Source organism: Oppia nitens, unplaced genomic scaffold (genome assembly GCF_028296485.1).
Source record: "Oppia nitens isolate AA-2021 unplaced genomic scaffold, nextdenovo-longstitch-racon4-pilon3 scaffold33_pilon_pilon_pilon, whole genome shotgun sequence".
NCBI lineage: Eukaryota > Metazoa > Arthropoda > Arachnida > Sarcoptiformes > Oppiidae > Oppia > Oppia nitens.
Genome location: NW_026533214.1, coordinates 529,452 through 549,968, shown reverse-complemented (window position 1 = coordinate 549,968; position 20,517 = coordinate 529,452). Strand labels below are relative to the sequence as shown.

The window sequence follows — 20,517 nt, the reverse complement described above, 5'->3', positions numbered from 1 at the left end:
ACATGTGAAAAAATTTTTGTAATATGTTTTTTGTTTTTATTAGTTTATTGTTTTAATAAAATTTTGATATATTTTTTAATGTTGTTATTGTTGTTATATTTATTAGTTATATAATATAATTAGATTTATAAATATAAAAATATTAAATCAAATATTAAATAACAATTTATTTTGTTTATGTTATGTTATCTTTTTTTCTGAAAAAATAGTTTTATTTAGTTATTATATATAGTTATAATTAAAATAATTATCTTTTTATAGATTTTTAAAAATATTTAATTACAGTATAAACAGTATATAATATACACTATAATAAATAATAATAATAATTAATACATAAATAATTTTTTTTGAGGAAATAAAACTAATTAATTAGATATTTAACAAAATTTCTAAACAATTTTAAGTTAATATTAATTTAAAAACTTTTATTAATGTAATAATTTTATGAATGAGAGCAACAATTTTTTTATATATAAATTGCTATAATTTTATTAAAGTTTTGTAACAACTTTTTAAATGTATGAATAAATTAATATTTTTTTAATGTGAGAAATAAAATAGTAATTTTCTAAATTAGTAATTATAAATATATAAACATTTAAAAAAAACATTTTTTTGAAAAACATTTAATATATAATTTATTTTACTATAATAATCCAAATTTGCTAGTATTGCCATAAATATAAAATTATTATTTATATAAAATAATATTAATTTAATAATAATTAAAAAATTATTTTATACAAAGTTATTGACTATATTACTGTATAATATTATAGGTATAATAATATTAAGCAAGTTAAAAATTTCAATATTTAGCTAGTTAATTATAACCCAAATTATATATTAATTACAGGTTTAATTTGATTTATATTTAGTCACTATATAAAATTATATGATAAAATTTATTATTATTTTATTTAGTTTAAAGTAAAAATCTAATGTATATTACAGGGAAAATATAAATTGGGAAAATTCCCATTTTAATTTAAATTGCTTAAAAAAATAAATAAACAAACAAATAAAAGTTTAAAATAATAATTATTTATTAAAAAAAAACTACAAGTAATATAAAATTTTTATCTAACAAGTTATTGCAATTAAATTATTATTATTATTATTTGATATTATAAGTGCTGCTTATATTTCAGTGTCATTACATTACATTACAAATACCAACAAATATATTACATTACATACAAATATATATATATATATATATGATATGTACGTACAGGTAGTATAATAATAATAATCAATAATTTTTCTTTTAAAAAAAACATTAAATTTTATTGACAAATGGCTATACTATTCAACAAACAAACCAAAACAAAAATAATTTAATAAAATAAAAAGTAATTTTAATTTTTAAATAATAATAATATTATATATAAAAAAAACTATGACCTCCAACAGTATACATACATACAGTGTATAAATATAAAGTTTATATATATATATATAATATAATAAAAAAAATTAATTAATAATAAATATTAATAATAATAATAATAATAATTTTATATATATATACAAAATGCTGAAAAACCACTTAATAATAATACCAAATATACTGTATATTTACGGTACGGTATGTTATAAACACACATTACTATCACTCTATTGAAAAAAATTTTTTTTGAAAATACAGACATATATACAAACATTTCAATCATCCCTTTCCCTATTCCTCTCTCTATCTCTCTCTATCTCTCTCTCTCTCTCTCTCTCTCTCTCTYTCTCTCTCTCTCTCTCTCTCTCCCCTCTCAACTAAAATACTCCCTGTGCTGTATCATCCATACATACATACATACATACATACATACATACATACATACATACATACATACATACATACATACACACACACACACACACACACACACACATACATACATACATACATACATACATACATACATACATACATACATACATACATACATACATACATACATACATACATACATACATACATACATACATACATACATACATACATACATACATACATACATACATACATACATACATACATACATACATACATACAGACAGACAGACAGTTTCAATAACAAAATTTTGTTCATATGATATATACTATACTGTAGTATAATATACTGTAAATATCATGTTTTGTTGGGTATAAGTTATATATGTGTGTGTGTTGTGTTGTGGCGACCAAAATATATTCATATATATATACAACAACAACTACCTGAGCCAGCCATCCATCCATTCAACTATTTTTTAAAAAAAATAAAAAAAACATCAATTTTATTTATTCATAGCCTATCAACAACAACAACAACAACAACAAAAAATAAAGTAATTAATTAATTGTGTAAAACAACTAATAATAATATGTTCAAAGTTTTTGCGCAAACAATCAGTGATGCCGTCAGGTATGGAGTATTACTACTACTACTAGTACTAGTGATACCTAATTAGTTTGTAGTGTTTAATGATAACTATTATATCACATATATATATATATATATATATATATATATATATATATATATAGTATCAAATTTTATCGTTAAATTTTTAAATTAAATTAATAATAATGTTATAATTTGTTTATAATTTAAATCTCTCTCTCAATATATATACTGTATATAGATTTTAATTATAAACAAATTATAACACATTATTATTAATTTAATGATAAAATTTGATACTGTATTTGTTTTCACATTATATCATATATATATATACATTACACTAATATATTGTTAAAATTGTCGCTAAAATATTATTATTTTTTTCCTCTAATAACTACTAACAACAACAAAATATTAATGTAATAGTATCTATAAATTTTAGTATTAATTTATATATATATATACAGTATATATCTAATATAATATTAAATTTTAATGTCCAAAGTCCTCTCTCTCTCTCTCTCTCTCTCTCTCTCTCTCTCTCTCTCTCTCTCTAAAATATCGGAAAAGTTTTATATATATATATAATCTGTTAATAAATTATATAACATATAAATATTAATAGATAATATATACAATATTATCAAATTAGAGAGTATTAAAAATATAATCAAATATAATCTCTAAATGTACTAAAATATGTATTCAAAAGCAAATATATATATATATACTGTATATATATATTTAAAGTTTATATAGAGTTTCAAAATTCAATTGACAATCTTATCATTTATTTTTTTTGTTGATATTAAATATTATACTGTAGTTATAATGTATTTAAATTGTATATAAATTATTTATGTATTAATCACACATTGTATACTATATACACTGTATTATTATTATTATTATTATTATTATATATATATTTTTTTGTCTCAAAATTCAATATTTAATTCAATATCATATATATATTTATTATATCATATATTAATATATATTTCCAATAAATACTGTATTTAATTACTACTACTACTACTACTGTATATATATTGAATACACATCCAATTAGTTGTCAATAATTTTTTTGTTTGAGTGTGTATTGTCTCCAACTATTATGTAATGTAATACTTGATTGTAATAATTATATGATAAAATTATATGCGATTATTTAATATATATATATTTTTAAAACAAAAAAAAAAATATTGTTAAAATGTTAAAGTTCAGTTCATATTACATATTAAATGATAATTTAAAAAAATAAATAAAATGTACATGAACAATCAGTAATAATAATACAGATACTATGATTATAATTATTTTTTTAAACTAGTTAAATTTATAAAAAATTTAATAATTTAAAAAAAATCTAGATAAGTTAATTTTTATTTAAACTTGTTAACTTGATATATATTTTTGAAAAAAATAGTTATACTATTAATTTAATAATTAATTTTAGACTAAAAAATTTAGACTACATTTAAAGCCAATCTCTAGACTCTTAATTATTTTTTTAAAAATATTTAATCAAAAAAAAATAATATTAATTATGAGTTTATGTTTTTATATTAAAAGTAAAAGTCATAATTATCATAATAATAATAATAATAATAATTGTTTATATTTAATAGTAATGACTTTAACAAAACATTAGTAATAATAATAATAATAATAAATAAATAAATTTTTTTTTGTGATAGTCATTGAATACATTCAATAAACTCATTTAGAAAAAAATATATATAATTAACCAAAAAAAATAAACTAATTTTTTTTTGTATAATGCTATATATATGTAATATAATATACTATACCGGTATATAAGAAGGCGGTCAATCGATCTTGAGCGGCGTATTTTTTGAATAACTTTTAAACAGTTAGAGATAATTTATTTCTGTAAAATACATTTAAGAATATCATATCGACCACACTTAATATATACGAAATCACAAAACTAGGATGACCAGATATACAAAATATCGGGACCAACGCAAGACACTATGCTACAGGTCAAACTACAACAGACTAATTTATTATGACAATGTAAATTTGTAGTCAAGAAATAATAGTTTAATATAAAAAAGAATCATCAAAATCGGATTGGTACTTTTATTTTTATACCTTGTTCAATTTGTCATAAATCACATTGTATAAAATTGTCTAAAATAAAATTGACCTTATTTATGACTATTATATATTTAGAAGATTAAATTTTCAATTATATTATTATTTCTAAAAACAAAATTTTATTATGTCGACTAGTTTTCGAAATAATCGACTTTCAATATAAATCACACTATTGTAATTTGATATTATAATTTATATTGAGTCGATTATTTCGAAAACTAGTCGACATATTAAAATTTTATTTTTAGATTTAGTGATTACATGAAAATCTTCATTTAATAAGTATATAATATTTACAAATAACGTCAATTTTATTTTAGACAATTTTATACAATGTGATTTATGACAAATTTAACAAGGTATAAAAATAAAAGTACCAATCCGATTTTGATGATTCTTTTTTTATATTAAACTATTATTTCTTGACTACAAATTTACATTGTCATAAAAAATTAGTCTGTTGTAGTTTGACCTGTAGCATAGTGTCTTACGTTTGTCCCGATATTTTGTATATCTGGTCATCCTAGTTTTGTGATTTCGTGTATATTAAGTGTGGTCGATATGATATTCTTAAATGTATTTTACAGAATTAAATTATCTCTAACCGTTTAAAAGTTATTCAAAAAATACGCCGCTCAAGATCGATTGACCGCCTTCTTATATTGTTTGCGTTAGTTTTACCTGTATCTACCTGTTCAATATAAAATAAATGAAAACTACTAATACTACTGTTTCCAGACAACTGTCCAGTCAAAAGTCAAGTCATGTGACTATAATTAGCAATAATTATAATAAATATAGTTTTTTTTTTTAAAGTATTAAGTAATTGCTAATAAGCAATACATGGATAGTACAGTCCGTTTTTTAAAAAAACTGAGAGCCGGAACTGACTGTTGGACTGTCACCCCTTCCTAACATTTGATATCTAACTGTCCGTAAAAAAATGTATTTAATAAAAAAAACTACAGTATGTTTGGCTTGAATCCAATTCAATGATAATATACTGTAATATTATTTGATTTACTAAAAAAATAAAATCCCGGAGATCTCAGAGTCCATTCATCAGAAACACGATTTTTTTGCGTCCATTCAAAGGTCATAGTTTCATAAGAGAGAGACAGAGAGAGAGAGAGAGAGAGAGAGAGAGAGAGAGAGAGAGAGAGAGAGAGAATATTTCAATTTTTATTTCATTTAATTGCAAAAGACTTTAGACAAGTCATGGACTTTAGAGTCACTGATAACCACTCTCTCTCTCTGACTCTCTCTCTCTCTCTCTCTGACTCTCTCTTGTCATTGTCAAGAGTCCGATAAGAGAGGCGTTAGAAATATATCGCATATATATATCGTTGAAAAAAACAGCAAAAAAGACAATCACTTCTCTCACTCTTACCACTAAAAAAAACCTGTTTTATTAATTAAATATTCTTCCACTTCTACATCCAAACTATCACCACAAAAAAATAGTAGAGCAATGGCTGAATTTGCTGGCAAATGGAAATTGGATAAAAGTGACAATTTTGATAACTTCTTGAAAGAATTGGGCATCAATTTTATGATGCGAAAGATGGCCGGAACTGCATCGCCGACGGTCGAGATCAGCCGCGACGGCGATTCGTTTACATTCAAAACCATTACATCCATAAAGACATCGTCGGTAACCTTTACTTTGGGCCAAGAGTTTGAAGAGGAACGGCTGGACGGGAAAAAAGTTAAGGTATGTTTGTATACCATACCCCCTTCCCCCCATAAAGTTTATTATTGATAGGGGTGGGTGTGGGTGGACAGTTGTCTGATTTTTTTTGTGGTTGTCTTTTTTTTATTTAGTCGGTGATGACACTCGATGGCAATAAACTGATCCAAACACAGGTAGACAATGGCAAAGAGGTCAAGTATGTCAGAGAGTTTAACGGCGACGTACTAACAGTGGTAAGTAGTAGTTAATTAATCGGGTGGTCTGTGGCCGGTAGTCCACAGGCACCGGTAGTTTTTGTTTATTAGGCACCTGTGTATGTGTGTTAATATTTTTTGATTTAATTATTATTATAGACATCGACGGCCAACGGTGTGGTCTGTGTCCGGGTCTATAAACGTCTCTAATATTTATGGATTTAATATATAATTAAAAAATTAAATTAATATTATTATTATTAGTAGTTTTTTATATTATTAAAAAAATAAATAAATATATATTTATATAATATATCAATAATTAATTATTTTTTTATAATCAAAATATTTTTTTTATATAATTGTTATTTCATTTTTTAAAATAAATAAATAAATAAATAAAATAAATATTATTTTTTTAAATATTTAATTAATTGTTTTTCTTATAGAAATTTTTCTTAAATAAATAATTATATTAATAATTATGAATAAAAATATTTATTTATTTATTAATATCAATATTTAAAAAAAAGTCATGGCTTATTTATCTATTATTACACATTATTATAATAATAGTTACAATAATTATTTTTAAAAAATATTTGTTGTTTTGTTATATAATAAATATTATATTTCATATTTAAATATATATATATAAAAAATAATTTCTTTTTTAACACCAGTGTAAATGTATAAAAACAAAATACAGTATAAAAATATTAACTGAGAGATAACTGTATTATTAAAAAAAATAAGTAATTAATTATTATTATTATAATAATTGATAAAAAAAACATATCATAAAAATTGCGATTATATGAAAAAATATATTTATTTATCTAATAAAAAAAGTTGTTATATACTAAATAAATATATATATAATATATTTATTTATATATTTATATGGATATGATTTGAAATAATAAAAAAAATATATATTTAAAAAAAATCAGTTTTCAATTTTCAATTGAAGAGCTCTTGAAATTCACACACAAAATAAAATAAGTGATAGTTTTGATAATAATATAATAATAATAATAAATATGATATCATAAAAATATATAATATAATAAAAATAAATTGTGAGCACATTATCACACATTATACACACACACGTCATAAATATAATAATGTAATTATAAATAATAATTTAAAAAATAAAATATTAATGTATTATAACTACCGGTACTTATTATTATTTAACAGTGTATTAATAATGTATTACAATAGATAAAAAAAATGTTTGCAATATATATATATATATATATATATATATTCATATAATTAATTTTTAAGTACATTTTTGTAGTAAAATTTTTTTAAAGGGTTTTTTTTGGCATTTAAAATCTATGTTTACTATATATATATATAGTAAATATGGCAATCATGTAATTAAATGTAGTTTTTTAAGTATTAAAAAAATAGCTAAAAAAAATTATTTAGTTAATTAATTCTTATCGTTAGCTTATTTATTATAATTTCAATGTGTGTTTGTGTAAAGTATTATAAAAAAAATTTTGCTATCAATTAAATTAAGTCACAATTGATGTCACAATTTATAGCTATATATATGTCAAATGTTTGAGCAAATTAATTGTTTGAATTAATTATTTAGTTTTTTTAAAAAAAAATATTCACACAAAAAATTTATAGTATTATAAGTCATATAATAATAATAATTCATAACAATTAGTTAAACGATTAATTAAATTGCAACTAATTTTTTTTTTATATACTAATTATTAATAAAATAATAATATTTTTGTTAACTAATAATAACTATAATTAATGTTTAATATAAATAAGATTATATAAAAAAAAATCTCATATCTTTTGGCACCCGAGAAAAAGTAAAAGTATAGACAAAAAAAATTAATAATAAAATTGCAATAAAATTAATTAATTATCTAAAAATAAAATTATAAAAAAAATGAAGTCTACGAATCATATGATAAATAATAATAATAATAAGTTTGCAATCAATTCGCTAAATTAAATAACAATTAGACCCACAAAAAAAATTAATTAATTAATTAATTAATAATAATTAAAGAGATTATAATAGACTCTCAACACTCTCTATCTATTGAGATATATATATATATATAGATTAGCTGTCGGAACAAATTAGTGGCCAGTTTTTTTCACCCGATAAAAAAACTGGTCACTCACTCAAACCGAATGATTACCGCTGTCCATATCGTTAGTTTTGAGCTTCTCCTCCTCGGCAGCGGTTGCGACAGCGTTAGCAGTGATGGCAGCGGACGGATAGTTCGGTGCCGAAGCCGAGTGTTGTTTGCCACGTCCTTGTAGTCGTCGGCGGCGCCGATAGCAGCGAACAGCAAAAAACACGGCTACAGCCAATAGCAATAGGCCGACCAATGCAGCCGATGCTATTGCCCAGACAGGCAGCCGACAGCGGTCGCTGCCGTCCGGATAGTCGCCGCAAGTTGTCTCCAAATTTTTCATAAAAGTATACGGCAATCGGCTAACTTGTTTAACTTGATCGGCGGTACACTTTTGACGGGCAAACTTTACCCAACAGTCCCTTAGTTTCCATGTACCGCAACATTTGACCCGACGTACCCATTCAGAATTTTCGTCCATACCGTCCAGATATTTGCGGCCACGTTTTTCGGCTTCCCGATTACAATAGGCAAAGTCTTCGTGAAATACGGCAAAACATGACGCCTATTGATTGTGCGATTGATAGGACAGTTAGATATAGGTATTGATATAGATATAGCACCGATAGTTAAGCACCGCGGGAGGTGTGTGTTTACTGACCAGACTCGAGTATTGGGCCAACTTCTCGAAGGAAAACAGTTCCGATAGAGATAGTTGTGTCGACGGCGGCGGCGGTGGCTGACCGGCGGCGATGTCGGCCAAGGCCAACAATACAACCAATACGGCCGATGCGACCAACAATTGGTGGCCACCACTTGTCCGGCGGGTGTTGTTATTCATTGTTGTTTCGGTATTAATAGTGAGACACACGTGTGTCTATCGGCGGTCTAACTATTGTTGGCCACTCAGTCTCTCTCTCTCTTTCACTGCCGGCGCCAATGCTGTTGTCGTTGTTGTTGTTGTCGGGACAGTCGTATCCAATGGCCGGACATGTGGTGTGTGTGTGTGTAGTCCTAACCGTGTTTTTTGATTACTTGTTAATCAATTAAATAACACAAACAAAAAAAATAAAAACAAAAAAATAAAAACAAAACACACAATCAATTCAATTGATTGATTGATTGATTAAATATTATTATTATTATTATATATATTGATAGATAAACTGGTGTTTTGTATTGAGAGTTATAGTGTACTGTACTGTATGTATGTAATGCCAGAGCACTAAATGTATGCCTAAAAAATTTGAATATTTGAAACGTACAGTAGTATCACATTATTGTTATTATTTAATATTATATAATATTTGTTTGACTGCAGTACTGTATTGCCATCTATGATAATAATATATATATATAACTTATTTTTTTATTTAAAAAAAAATTGTACCAAGGATAAATTTTTTTTTTTGATTTTTGGTTTTAAAAACAAATTTAGATATAATAAAAATATATAATACAATACAGATATCATTATTAATAAATAAATAAATCAAATATTATTATTATTTATTTAAAATAAGTTAATATATTTAAAATGTATATCTATTATAATAAAAATTTATTTTCAACAACAAAAAATTATACATTAATAAAATTTACATATTTAAATTTTTTATTTAAAGTTTACTTATTTAAATTAAAATACTTAAAATTAATAATAATAATAATTTTTTGTGATTAAATTACTCAATATTTATTAAAGATTTAAATAAATAATAAAAAATTTATTAATAAAGTTATTTAAAAAATTTTAATTTGTTTTAATAAATACCTTAAAAATTATTATTCATTTGATTTCAAAAGTTTATAGTTTGAACCGGCAGTAATGGTCTCACCGTTTCTCTATGAGATATGTATTAGTCTAGAGCACTGGTAGTTATCTAAATAATTATCTCATAAATTAGGGACAAAAAAAACAAGTCAATGCCTACTTACCCGACACTAACACTGTATGGTATGATTTAAATCTAAATCAATCGAAACCGGGTTATGTAGTTATCGATGATCATAGGTATGATACCTGTCCATCTACGGGGGCGGTTATATACTACCAATTAGTTTGGAACCTAATCACGTTAATAACCGAACCGTTCGGGAAGGAGGTATTAATCTGTTTGGTATTACTCGATCAGTCGGGCAGAGCTGTCGGCGATTTTTTCTGGGACGACGGCGACAGTATTGATACCATTGAGAAACTGGAGTATAATTACTATATGTTTTCAATGGAAATACATTTGGATTTGACGGTTAAAAAAATTGAATTACAAAACAAAACAATTGTTAAAACTGGTAGAAGTAGTGTCCAGTAGTGAAGGCCAGACTCTAAAACCGTCTCTAAAACCGAACCGTTCTATTGGGTACCGGATCCGTCTCTATGAAACCGAAACCCTTACGGTTTTTTTGACGGCCCCCCCCCTAACCGAACACTAACCGAACACTAACCGAACACTACCCTAACCTAACCTCTACTTTATATATATACAATTATTACTGTATATAAATTTTTGTATAAATTATATATATATATAGTATATAACATCAATATCATTGTTAAAAAAACAACACAAGTATTTTGTAACAAAAGTATGATTTCTATAATTATTTATTTTTGGTTTAAAATTAATACATTTTTTTGTTGATAAGATAAAAATAATAATAAAAAATTTTTTTTGATTCTAATTATATTTATATAATATGTTTTTGTTTTAATAAAAAAAATTACTTAAAGCTGTTTTATAATTAATTAATTAAATTTTTTTTTGAGGCTGTAATTTATCGAAATGGGTCTCCCTCCAATTCTAGTGGTTTAGGTTCAGGTACAGCTTGAACAATGGTTGATACTATAATTTTAATTTATTAAAAAAATAATAATTAAAATTAATTTTTTTAAAAATAAATAAATAACACAACAAAACAAAAAAATACTTACGAAAACCAATGATAACAACACTTATCATTGAAACAATTAAAACTTTAACAAATCGATTCATTGTTGATCAGAAATAAAATTTTCCACTTTTTCTGTTTGTTTGTTTGATTGAATTTTTATTATATATTTATTTTAAAATATAATAAAAAAAGTGATTTGATTTGACACATTCACTACCGGCTTATATATATATCTTATACTCTGTTTAATTGTATCGAAATTATTAAAAAAAAAAAAATTTTTTTTAATTAAAATTAATAAATATTATCATTGAATTGACGTCAGAATCTGAGACCAGTATATAAATTAATATACAGTATATACTGTATATATATATATATATATATATAATTTATATACCGGCCTCTAATTGACGTCAATTCTATGGATAATATTTGTTAATTTTAATTAAAAAATTACAAAAAAATAAATTTTTTTATTTCGATATATATTTCGAAAATTTAAATTATATTTAAATTCTATCTGATATTTAAATTTGTCCATCTGGTTTATTGACGCAAGTAGTTGTTTTTATTTTAATTACCGTATATATACCGCATATAGCACACCCCTTATATATATATTTTTTTGTATTTAAAATTTAAAAATTAACATTTTGATCAACGACCTGTATCTTACATATACCACCACTAGGACTATTATATATATATATATATATATAAATATGTATATATGAAGTCTTGGGGTAGAAAAAATTCGGGGTTCAATGTAATATAAATTTTTTTAAAAAAATAAATTCAAAATTTTTCAATAGTGTAATTCAATTATCCAATTTGTAAATCAATATGGAATTCAATTGGCTTTATCTTATAGTTATTTGTTCGATAGTTTCACATTGATAGCTCCTTAATTGCTACGGGTGGGGTTATATGCGTGAATATACGGTATAAATTTATTATTATTATTATTATTTTTGGCTTAAAATTACAGTTTTTTTATTTCCTGTCTTAAGTAATGCCTGAAACTAATTAAACTTAAAAATATAAGTACTCTTAAATAATAATTATTAAAAAAAATAAATTAATACTTTTATTGACGGAAATATCTATAATAATAATAATAATAATAATAATAATAAATAGTTTCTATTGAATTCTATTGTATTATTAATGCTGATTAATGGATCATTGAAAAATTTAAAATCAAATACATTGGCATTGTTTTCAAATAATTAGTTAGAATTATAAAATCTATTATTAATTAAAATTAATGGCTAATATATATATATATATATATTTATATAAATTTATATATATAATATAATTATTTTTATCAAAAACATTTTGCTAACTAAGCTATATAGCAAAAAAAAAGTAATTACTATTATATAATACCAATAGTTTAGTTGAATACTAGCGGCCAATACACAGCAATACCAGTACGTGTTTCGCACTTATCTATTGATACACGTATTGATGATCGCGACTATTATATATATACTGTATATATATATATATATGGATAGTATAGGATAAAATAGATTTGAATTATAGCACCCACACCTGCTGCTGCTGCACAGGTATGCAATATATGTATTAAATTGTTATTTACTATTAGTTATTATTGAACTCAAATAAAAAAATCAAAATTAAAATAAACTGATTTACAAATCATTGTAATACCAGTAAATTAGCTAAAATTTTTATTTATTGTTATTATTATTATTATTATTATCATCATCATCTAAGTATATATATATATAAATTTTTCATTATTATTATTATTCATGTTATTATTATTAATGTATTTTAATTATAAAAAATTATTTAAGAAATAATAATTATTTTTTTATAACATATGTTTATAATTAATTATTTTTTGATGATTTAAAAAAACATAAGCAATAAAATTTGTTTTATTAATTTTTTTTTAATAAAAATATTGTTTTATTTAGTTAACTATGTTTTCATAGCAAACATATATGATATATAATAATTGATTTGTTAAAAAAAAATAATATATTTTATCATGACAAATTATTATTATTTATATTTACATTTATATAATAATAATATAATATTTTTATTATTAATTATTAATAGCATAATAATCGATCATGAAATGAGCATGGTTAAACAAGCAGATAATGATAATAATTGCCAACAATTGTGTTCAACTAATCAAAAATGTTTGAATGCATGCAATAAGCCATTGGATTACAATTATTTTAGCCGATTATCGCAACAACACTGCGGTATTACACTGTTTGATACAACTATTACTACTACTAATAGGTATTTATTTATTTTATTAATTAAATTTTTTTAAATACAATCAAATTATTAAAAAATAATAATTTTTATGGATATTTTTGTCCAGTTGATCCCATCCCATAACATCGACCCAATGTTATTTTTAGATTTTAGTTTTTTTATGTGATTTTATTTATTTTTATAATCAATAAATTCATATAAATTTTAAAAACATAATAACAGGTTATTTCTCTTTTTTTTTTGAATATAATAACAATTTTTAATTATTTACATTTTGCCAAAAAGTCTAGATGGGTGGGGGTCAAATTCTAAAAAAAATCTCTATTTTAGGTGAGGTAATTTGCTTTTACCCCCCATTGTTTAACCCTGATATATATACTGTATTAAAATAATGTTATTATTAGATCAGTTTTATGTGATTTTATTTATTTTTATAATCAATAAATTTCTCTTTTTTTAAGTAACAATTTTTTTTAACAATTTTCAACATTTTACCAACAATAGTCTAGAAGGGGGGGGGTCAAATTCTAAAAACACTATTTTAGGTAATTTGCTTTTACCCCCCATTGCTTAACCCCCTGATATTTATATACTGTATATAGAGTACACTATGGTTTGGAGGCCAAACAATATCAATTTCCTTGGATGGTATCATTGTATAAAAAAGATAATAATAATAATAATAATAAAAGATTTGATAGTTTTTGTGGTGGTGCTATTATTAATCAACATTTTATTATAACAGCTGCCCATTGCGTGTAAATATATTTACTTTAATACAAAAAAAAAACATAAAAAAAATTAGTTTAGTTTATATTCAAATAAATTAATAAAAATTTAGCTAGTTAAGTAATAAAAAAAACTATTAAGTAATTTAATATATAATTGTTTAATACTGTATACATAACTAATATTATATTATATATATATTGATAGAACAAACGGTAATACAATTAATAGTGTTTATCAACCGAAACAAAATTTTTCAATAATTTATGGTACAAACAGTCTATTAAAATACGATAATGAAAATGCTATTCACTTAGATGTTGCAAATGTATTTATACATGAAAAATATGATAAAGTTAATAATCATTTAAATGATCTGGCATTGGTTGAAACAGTTCAACAAATAGATTATCAAATTGATCATGATCAATTTAAAGTCAACAGTATATGTTTGCCCAGACCAGGGCTATCGGTAGCCAATCGGATACTGGAATTTGCCGGTTGGGGTCGATGGAGTGGTAGTTTAGATAGGTATGGGGGTCATCATGAAAAGACATCATCGACACCATCGGAAACGCCCGTACGTTTGCAATACGCCAATGCCTATTCATTAACTACTGGTCAATGTCTAAAACAATTTCAACAATTCAAATCGTTTTCAATGGGTTTCAATGAACGGCCACCCGGTTATTATAGTTTTAATTTTACGCCCACTGATGCTTATCTATGTATATTGCCCAGTACACCGCCCGGTTCGCAGTATAGCACCTATATTAAATCATCAAAAGATGATAAAGGTAGTTTTTTTATTAAATAATAATAATAATATTGTTGAAATATAATTTTATTATTTATATTATATAGTCTATTAATACAGTATATTAACGATGATTAATCCGATGATTATATTATTAATTTTAGTATAATTAAATTTAGAAAAAAATATATATTTGTATTTTACAATCAAAAATTAAAAACAACAACAAAAAGTTAATAATAATAGTTATTAACAAAATTTTTGTTTTTTATAATAGGCGATAGCGGCTCATGTTATATATATAAGCAATCGGATCGTTCATTATGTTGTAGTGTTGTCAGTTGGAGGCCGGCTAATAAAAATCCAATCAGTGTTATGCCTAATATTGCTAATTATATTGATTGGATTGAAAAAATTTTGATTAAATAAATAATAAATAATAATAATAATAATAATAATAAATTTTAACGTAAATTTCATAGCTTTTATATATATGATTTAAAATTTTAAAAAATACAATATTGACAGCATATCTAATACAATATCAACACAGTTTTGTATGTATTATATAAACAAATTATAAACAAATCAAATATTAAATAATTTATTAGTGTAAATGTTAATTAAAATCTAATTACTGTTTATAAATATTTTACTATTTTTTTAAAAAAAAGATTATAATAATTTATTAAATATATTATTTATTAAAAATTAAAAATTAATTTAATTCTCCATATATTAAATTTAATATAATTTAATAAAATTACTATTGTTAAATAGTTTAGTATTAAATATGTTTTATTAAGGTATTAATATCTATTATTAAATTTACAAAACAAAATATAATTTTAATAACTAAATTTATTTTTACAGTTAACTATTAACCATAATACCTTAATATTTAATTTTATAATATTTATATTACATGATTTATATTATGTATATACATTAGCATATGTATATACAGAAATATTTAGTTTAATAAAATTAAAATAAATTTATCACGTAGTATTTTTATTTATGTGTTTTATCAAAATTTTAAATATTTTAATATAATAAATAAGAATAATACATAAATTATGTTAAAAAAATGCAATAAATTTAACAAAATTTAAAAATGCAATGAATCTTTAAAAACAAATTTTATTAAATTTATAAAAAAAGCACGTAAAGCACTTATAACTATATTTTATCTAAAATTTGTAAATGTATATTTATAATATTTTTGAAAAAAATATTGTGTAAATATATATGAATAAACTAAACTATATATACTCTAGTAATTATAGATTTTTTCAAAATTATTAATTACAATGATTTTAATATTATTGAAAGTTTTTTTCTTGATTAATGCAAATTTTCATTGTGTCAAATCAAATGAACAACACTTCCACGAGATCATAGCCTACAAAACTGATCAAATCAATAATGAAGTCAATACTAAATTTGCGATTGACAAAAAACTCTCAGTTAACGTTACTATAGTTACTGAGACTAAAAAAGATGTTTGTATATAAAAATATTTTTTTTAAACTATATTTAAAATTTTTTTTTATATATAGGATTTGTTTAAATATTTTAAAACAACATCTGTTGAACAATGGGAATTGTCAAATCAGACACCAGCTACAATGACACAAGATGTTAAACATATTGAAACATTTGAAAACATTGTTAGAATGAGTTCGCAAAAACAACTACTCAACACTGTTTCTATTACTGATGGCACCATCGAAACTATATTTTCAGATTCAATTATAAAAGGAACAATTGAAGATGGGATCGATTTGTTGGTTGTATCATTAACCTCTAAAATCGAATCTAGTATAACAATTAAAGAAGAATCACAAATTTCGCAAGAAACTGAAAATGTTTCTACGGAAAGTTTAACAACAATCGACGAGAAAGAAATAAAAAAATCCAAAACGATCCAAATTTCACAAAACATAGAAGTTCCACCAAATACCAATCGATTATTAGTTAATGCAATGATAATGAAGGCTGAAAATTTGAAAATGGACTATATCATCAGTTTTATGTTCACTGGCTACCAATACGATTTGGAAAATCAACTAGACCCTATAAAATCGGAAGATATCGAAACCTTAATGCGCATTAAAGGTTACAGTTTTACTAAATGCTTATCAACTAAGTATACAACCTATTGTTTAGTACCCTTAAGCGTAAGTGTTGACTTAGGTTTACGAACCTATTTTACTGCAACTCCTTTGTAAAAAAAAGTAATTAATCTATTAATTTGTAAATTTTGTTAAATTTAATATTATATATAAATCTAAAGTATTTACAGTATATTTATATATATATAATATATAATATTTAATTAACAAAATTTACAATTTACAAAATTTGAATTTGTATTATTTAAAACAATTATTACTAAAACTATAAGAATATTTTTTGTGTTATACGGATCTATAAATTTTTAAAAATCTGTAATTTTTATTAATCATTAAATTTATTAAAAAGCATTTATTATAATCAAAAAATTGTATTTTTTTATTATTTCTATTTCTAATGAAAATATTACGTTTTCAATCAATTCAACCGCACACTGGAGGACAAAGTTAGTATAGTTTATAAGTATTACATTAATACAGTTATTAATAATTATTATTAAATTTTTTGTTGTAGTTATTATATTATAATGTTGAAAAAATACCGGCCGTCAGTATTACAGTTATAACTGTTCGGTAGACTTGAGGAAAAAAGATGCCATCGTTTAGCCGACTGATGATTGTTTGGACACAACTATTGTTGTGGTTGTTGTCAATGATTTTGGTCATCAATGGTCAACAACAGCTTCAACAACAATGTAAGTGTTTTTGAAGTTTTATTTATAAACTTTTTTTTTATTTTTTTGTATATTAAATAATAGTAATATTCATTGGACATGAATACTAAGGACGTCCAGATTAATGTCGGCGACGAAGGATCGTTCATATTGTTCATCGAAAAGTTAGTGAATAAATAAAATACATATGTATTGACCATCACATCCCATACCCCATACAGATCGCCTCCGACCGGACTGACCGTCAATGTTAGCATTGGGTGCGACGGTAGCGACGAATGTCATACATTCACAGCCGACGACAACTACACTATACCCGCAAATAATCTGCTGTTTACGTCTCAGACAACTGAATACAGGTTTCGATTGCGTGGTCTTAATCCGGGACACGATGTCATAGTGGCCACTGTTGTGACCAACCAATCGGGTGTCGAGTATGAAAAAACCGAACAAAATCTAAGACAAACAACTAAATTAAACATTACTTTTGTCTTTTTTTTGTCAAACTTACGGTCACTTCTGTTAAATATATACCACAGGTTTGTCTGTTTTGTTTATCTTATGTCATATATATATATATATATATATATATATATACTTACTGTATATACCGTACCCCTCTCATACCATGTGAGACAACAGGCCTACTTTAACTACAAGCGCAAATCGACACACGGGTGGTCAATGGCCTTTATCTATATGGACATCAGTGGCAGTGTTATGAGTCTATTGCAAATGATATTCATTGCCTATAATTACGGTAAATGTCTTATAAATAACTGATAATCGGGTGACCACTTAATTCACTTATGATTACCGCAGATGATTGGAAAACCATTTTCGGCAATATTGCCAATATGAAATATGAAACCAATATGAAATACATATCCCGAGGTCAGAAATACCGATCCAATTGAATGATGTTATCTATGCTATACATGCGGCCGCCGTTACTGGGATAACACTTGTCCAGTGCTATGTCTACGAAAGGGGTGACCAACGTATGTCATTATTGGGCAAACTGTTTACCGGCGGTGTTTGGTCGGCAGCCGCTGTTCAACTGATTCTCTGTTTAGTCGGTGTTGAATCGTGGCTAACATTTCTCTACTATTTTTCTTACGTCAAACTTACGGTCACTTCTGTTAAATATATACCACAGGTTTGTCTGTTTTGTTTATCTTATGTCATATATATATATATATACTTATCGTACATACCGTTCCCCTCTCATACCATGTGAGACAACAGGCCTACTTTAACTACAAGCGCAAATCGACCGACGGGTGGTCAATGGCCTTTATCTATATGGACATCAGTGGCAGTGTTATGAGTCTATTGCAAATGATATTCATTGCCTATAATTACGGTAAATGTCTTATAAATAACTGATAATCGGGATAAATAACCACTTAATTCACTTATGATTACCGCAGATGATTGGAAAACCATTTTCGGCAATATTGCCAAATTCGGACTATCCGTGGCCTCCATTGCCTACGATATACTATTCTTTCTCCAGGAGTTTGTCTTCTATCGCAATAGTCATCCGAATCTACCGAAAGAGTTGGCGTCCACTGAACCGCTGGCCAACGACTCAATAACATTAGCCAACGGCGGCGGCGGTGATAATGACTATCATAGGAAAGTATCGGGCGTTTCGGTTGTCAGTGTCGGCTCTGTAATGACCCAATCGTTTAACGATAAGTCAAACGGCAAACGAAAGTCAATTGTTTCGATAATTTCGGCAAAAAGTATGGACGGATTGCGGGCAGCCTTTAGTGAACAACAGTTTCACGTCAACTGATTGTTGAAGACATGAAGACATAATACAAGTGTTTTGTTGTTTGGTGTGAATTGTCGCCCACTTTGGTCGTCGCCTCCTCTCTCTCTCTCTCTCTCTCTCTATCTGTCATATCTAGCCATTAATATCGTAATGTCAGTACTGGTGTCAGTGCTTTCATTTATAAATTATTTTTAGCTTTATTTTGATTTTTTTTATAAATATATAATATAATGATAAATAATGAATATTTAATAACTGAAAAAACAAATTAATAATTAAAATTAAAAAATATTTTCAAATGTTTATGAATTAATAATAAATAATTTTAATCACAGTCTCTCTCTCTCTCTCTAACAACAACTACTACTACTACTACCGTCTGTGACCCGCAACCAGAATATTGTGACCAAATTAGCGGTAAATAATAGACCAAATGATACGTTCATTCAATTGATTGTCTTTACGGTGTCTATCGATATCTTGATTTTTTTTGCTGATTTTCAATCAATACAGTTAATAGTTTGTTGTTTGTATTACTTTGTAATTGTTGGCCAACGAGGGCGGCGGCGATGATAATGACGGCCATCACTATTATTAACCGATCGGTGATAACCAATGCGGCGGTGTTTTTGATGGCCACTGAAGAACTGTGTGGTCCTTATCTTCTTCTTCTTCTACATTCTTCATCATTAACTGATTGAACTCATTGGACAACTAAATGGACGGTCAGTTCGCGG

General features: G+C 24.5%; 4 protein-coding genes across 4 annotated transcripts; 3 read left to right on the top strand and 1 right to left on the bottom strand.

The window, feature by feature from the left end:
- The first annotated feature begins 2,319 nt into the window (after nucleotides 1-2,319).
- Nucleotides 2,320-6,654, top strand: LOC128956916 (fatty acid-binding protein-like). Its single transcript, XM_054302633.1, has 4 exons — nucleotides 2,320-2,408; nucleotides 5,985-6,234; nucleotides 6,345-6,446; nucleotides 6,567-6,654. Exons 1-4 carry the CDS (start codon nucleotides 2,368-2,370, stop codon nucleotides 6,615-6,617), a joined length of 444 nt encoding a protein of 147 aa, XP_054158608.1. The 5' UTR covers nucleotides 2,320-2,367; the 3' UTR covers nucleotides 6,618-6,654.
- Nucleotides 6,655-8,579: 1,925 nt separating this feature from the next.
- On the bottom strand, nucleotides 8,580-9,778 carry LOC128956856 (uncharacterized). Its single transcript, XM_054302568.1, has 2 exons — nucleotides 9,195-9,778; nucleotides 8,580-9,098 (listed from the first exon to the last, which is right to left on the bottom strand). The coding sequence occupies exons 1-2, from the start codon at nucleotides 9,372-9,374 to the stop codon at nucleotides 8,580-8,582; spliced, it is 699 nt and encodes a 232-aa protein (XP_054158543.1). The 5' UTR covers nucleotides 9,375-9,778.
- Nucleotides 9,779-16,488: 6,710 nt separating this feature from the next.
- Nucleotides 16,489-17,468, top strand: LOC128956903 (uncharacterized). Its single transcript, XM_054302618.1, has 2 exons — nucleotides 16,489-16,690; nucleotides 16,748-17,468. Exons 1-2 carry the CDS (start codon nucleotides 16,499-16,501, stop codon nucleotides 17,417-17,419), a joined length of 864 nt encoding a protein of 287 aa, XP_054158593.1. The 5' UTR covers nucleotides 16,489-16,498; the 3' UTR covers nucleotides 17,420-17,468.
- Nucleotides 17,469-18,988: 1,520 nt separating this feature from the next.
- On the top strand, nucleotides 18,989-19,862 carry LOC128956907 (cystinosin homolog). Its single transcript, XM_054302623.1, has 3 exons — nucleotides 18,989-19,156; nucleotides 19,246-19,363; nucleotides 19,431-19,862. The coding sequence occupies exons 1-3, from the start codon at nucleotides 19,001-19,003 to the stop codon at nucleotides 19,799-19,801; spliced, it is 645 nt and encodes a 214-aa protein (XP_054158598.1). The 5' UTR covers nucleotides 18,989-19,000; the 3' UTR covers nucleotides 19,802-19,862.
- Nucleotides 19,863-20,517: the final 655 nt, after the last annotated feature.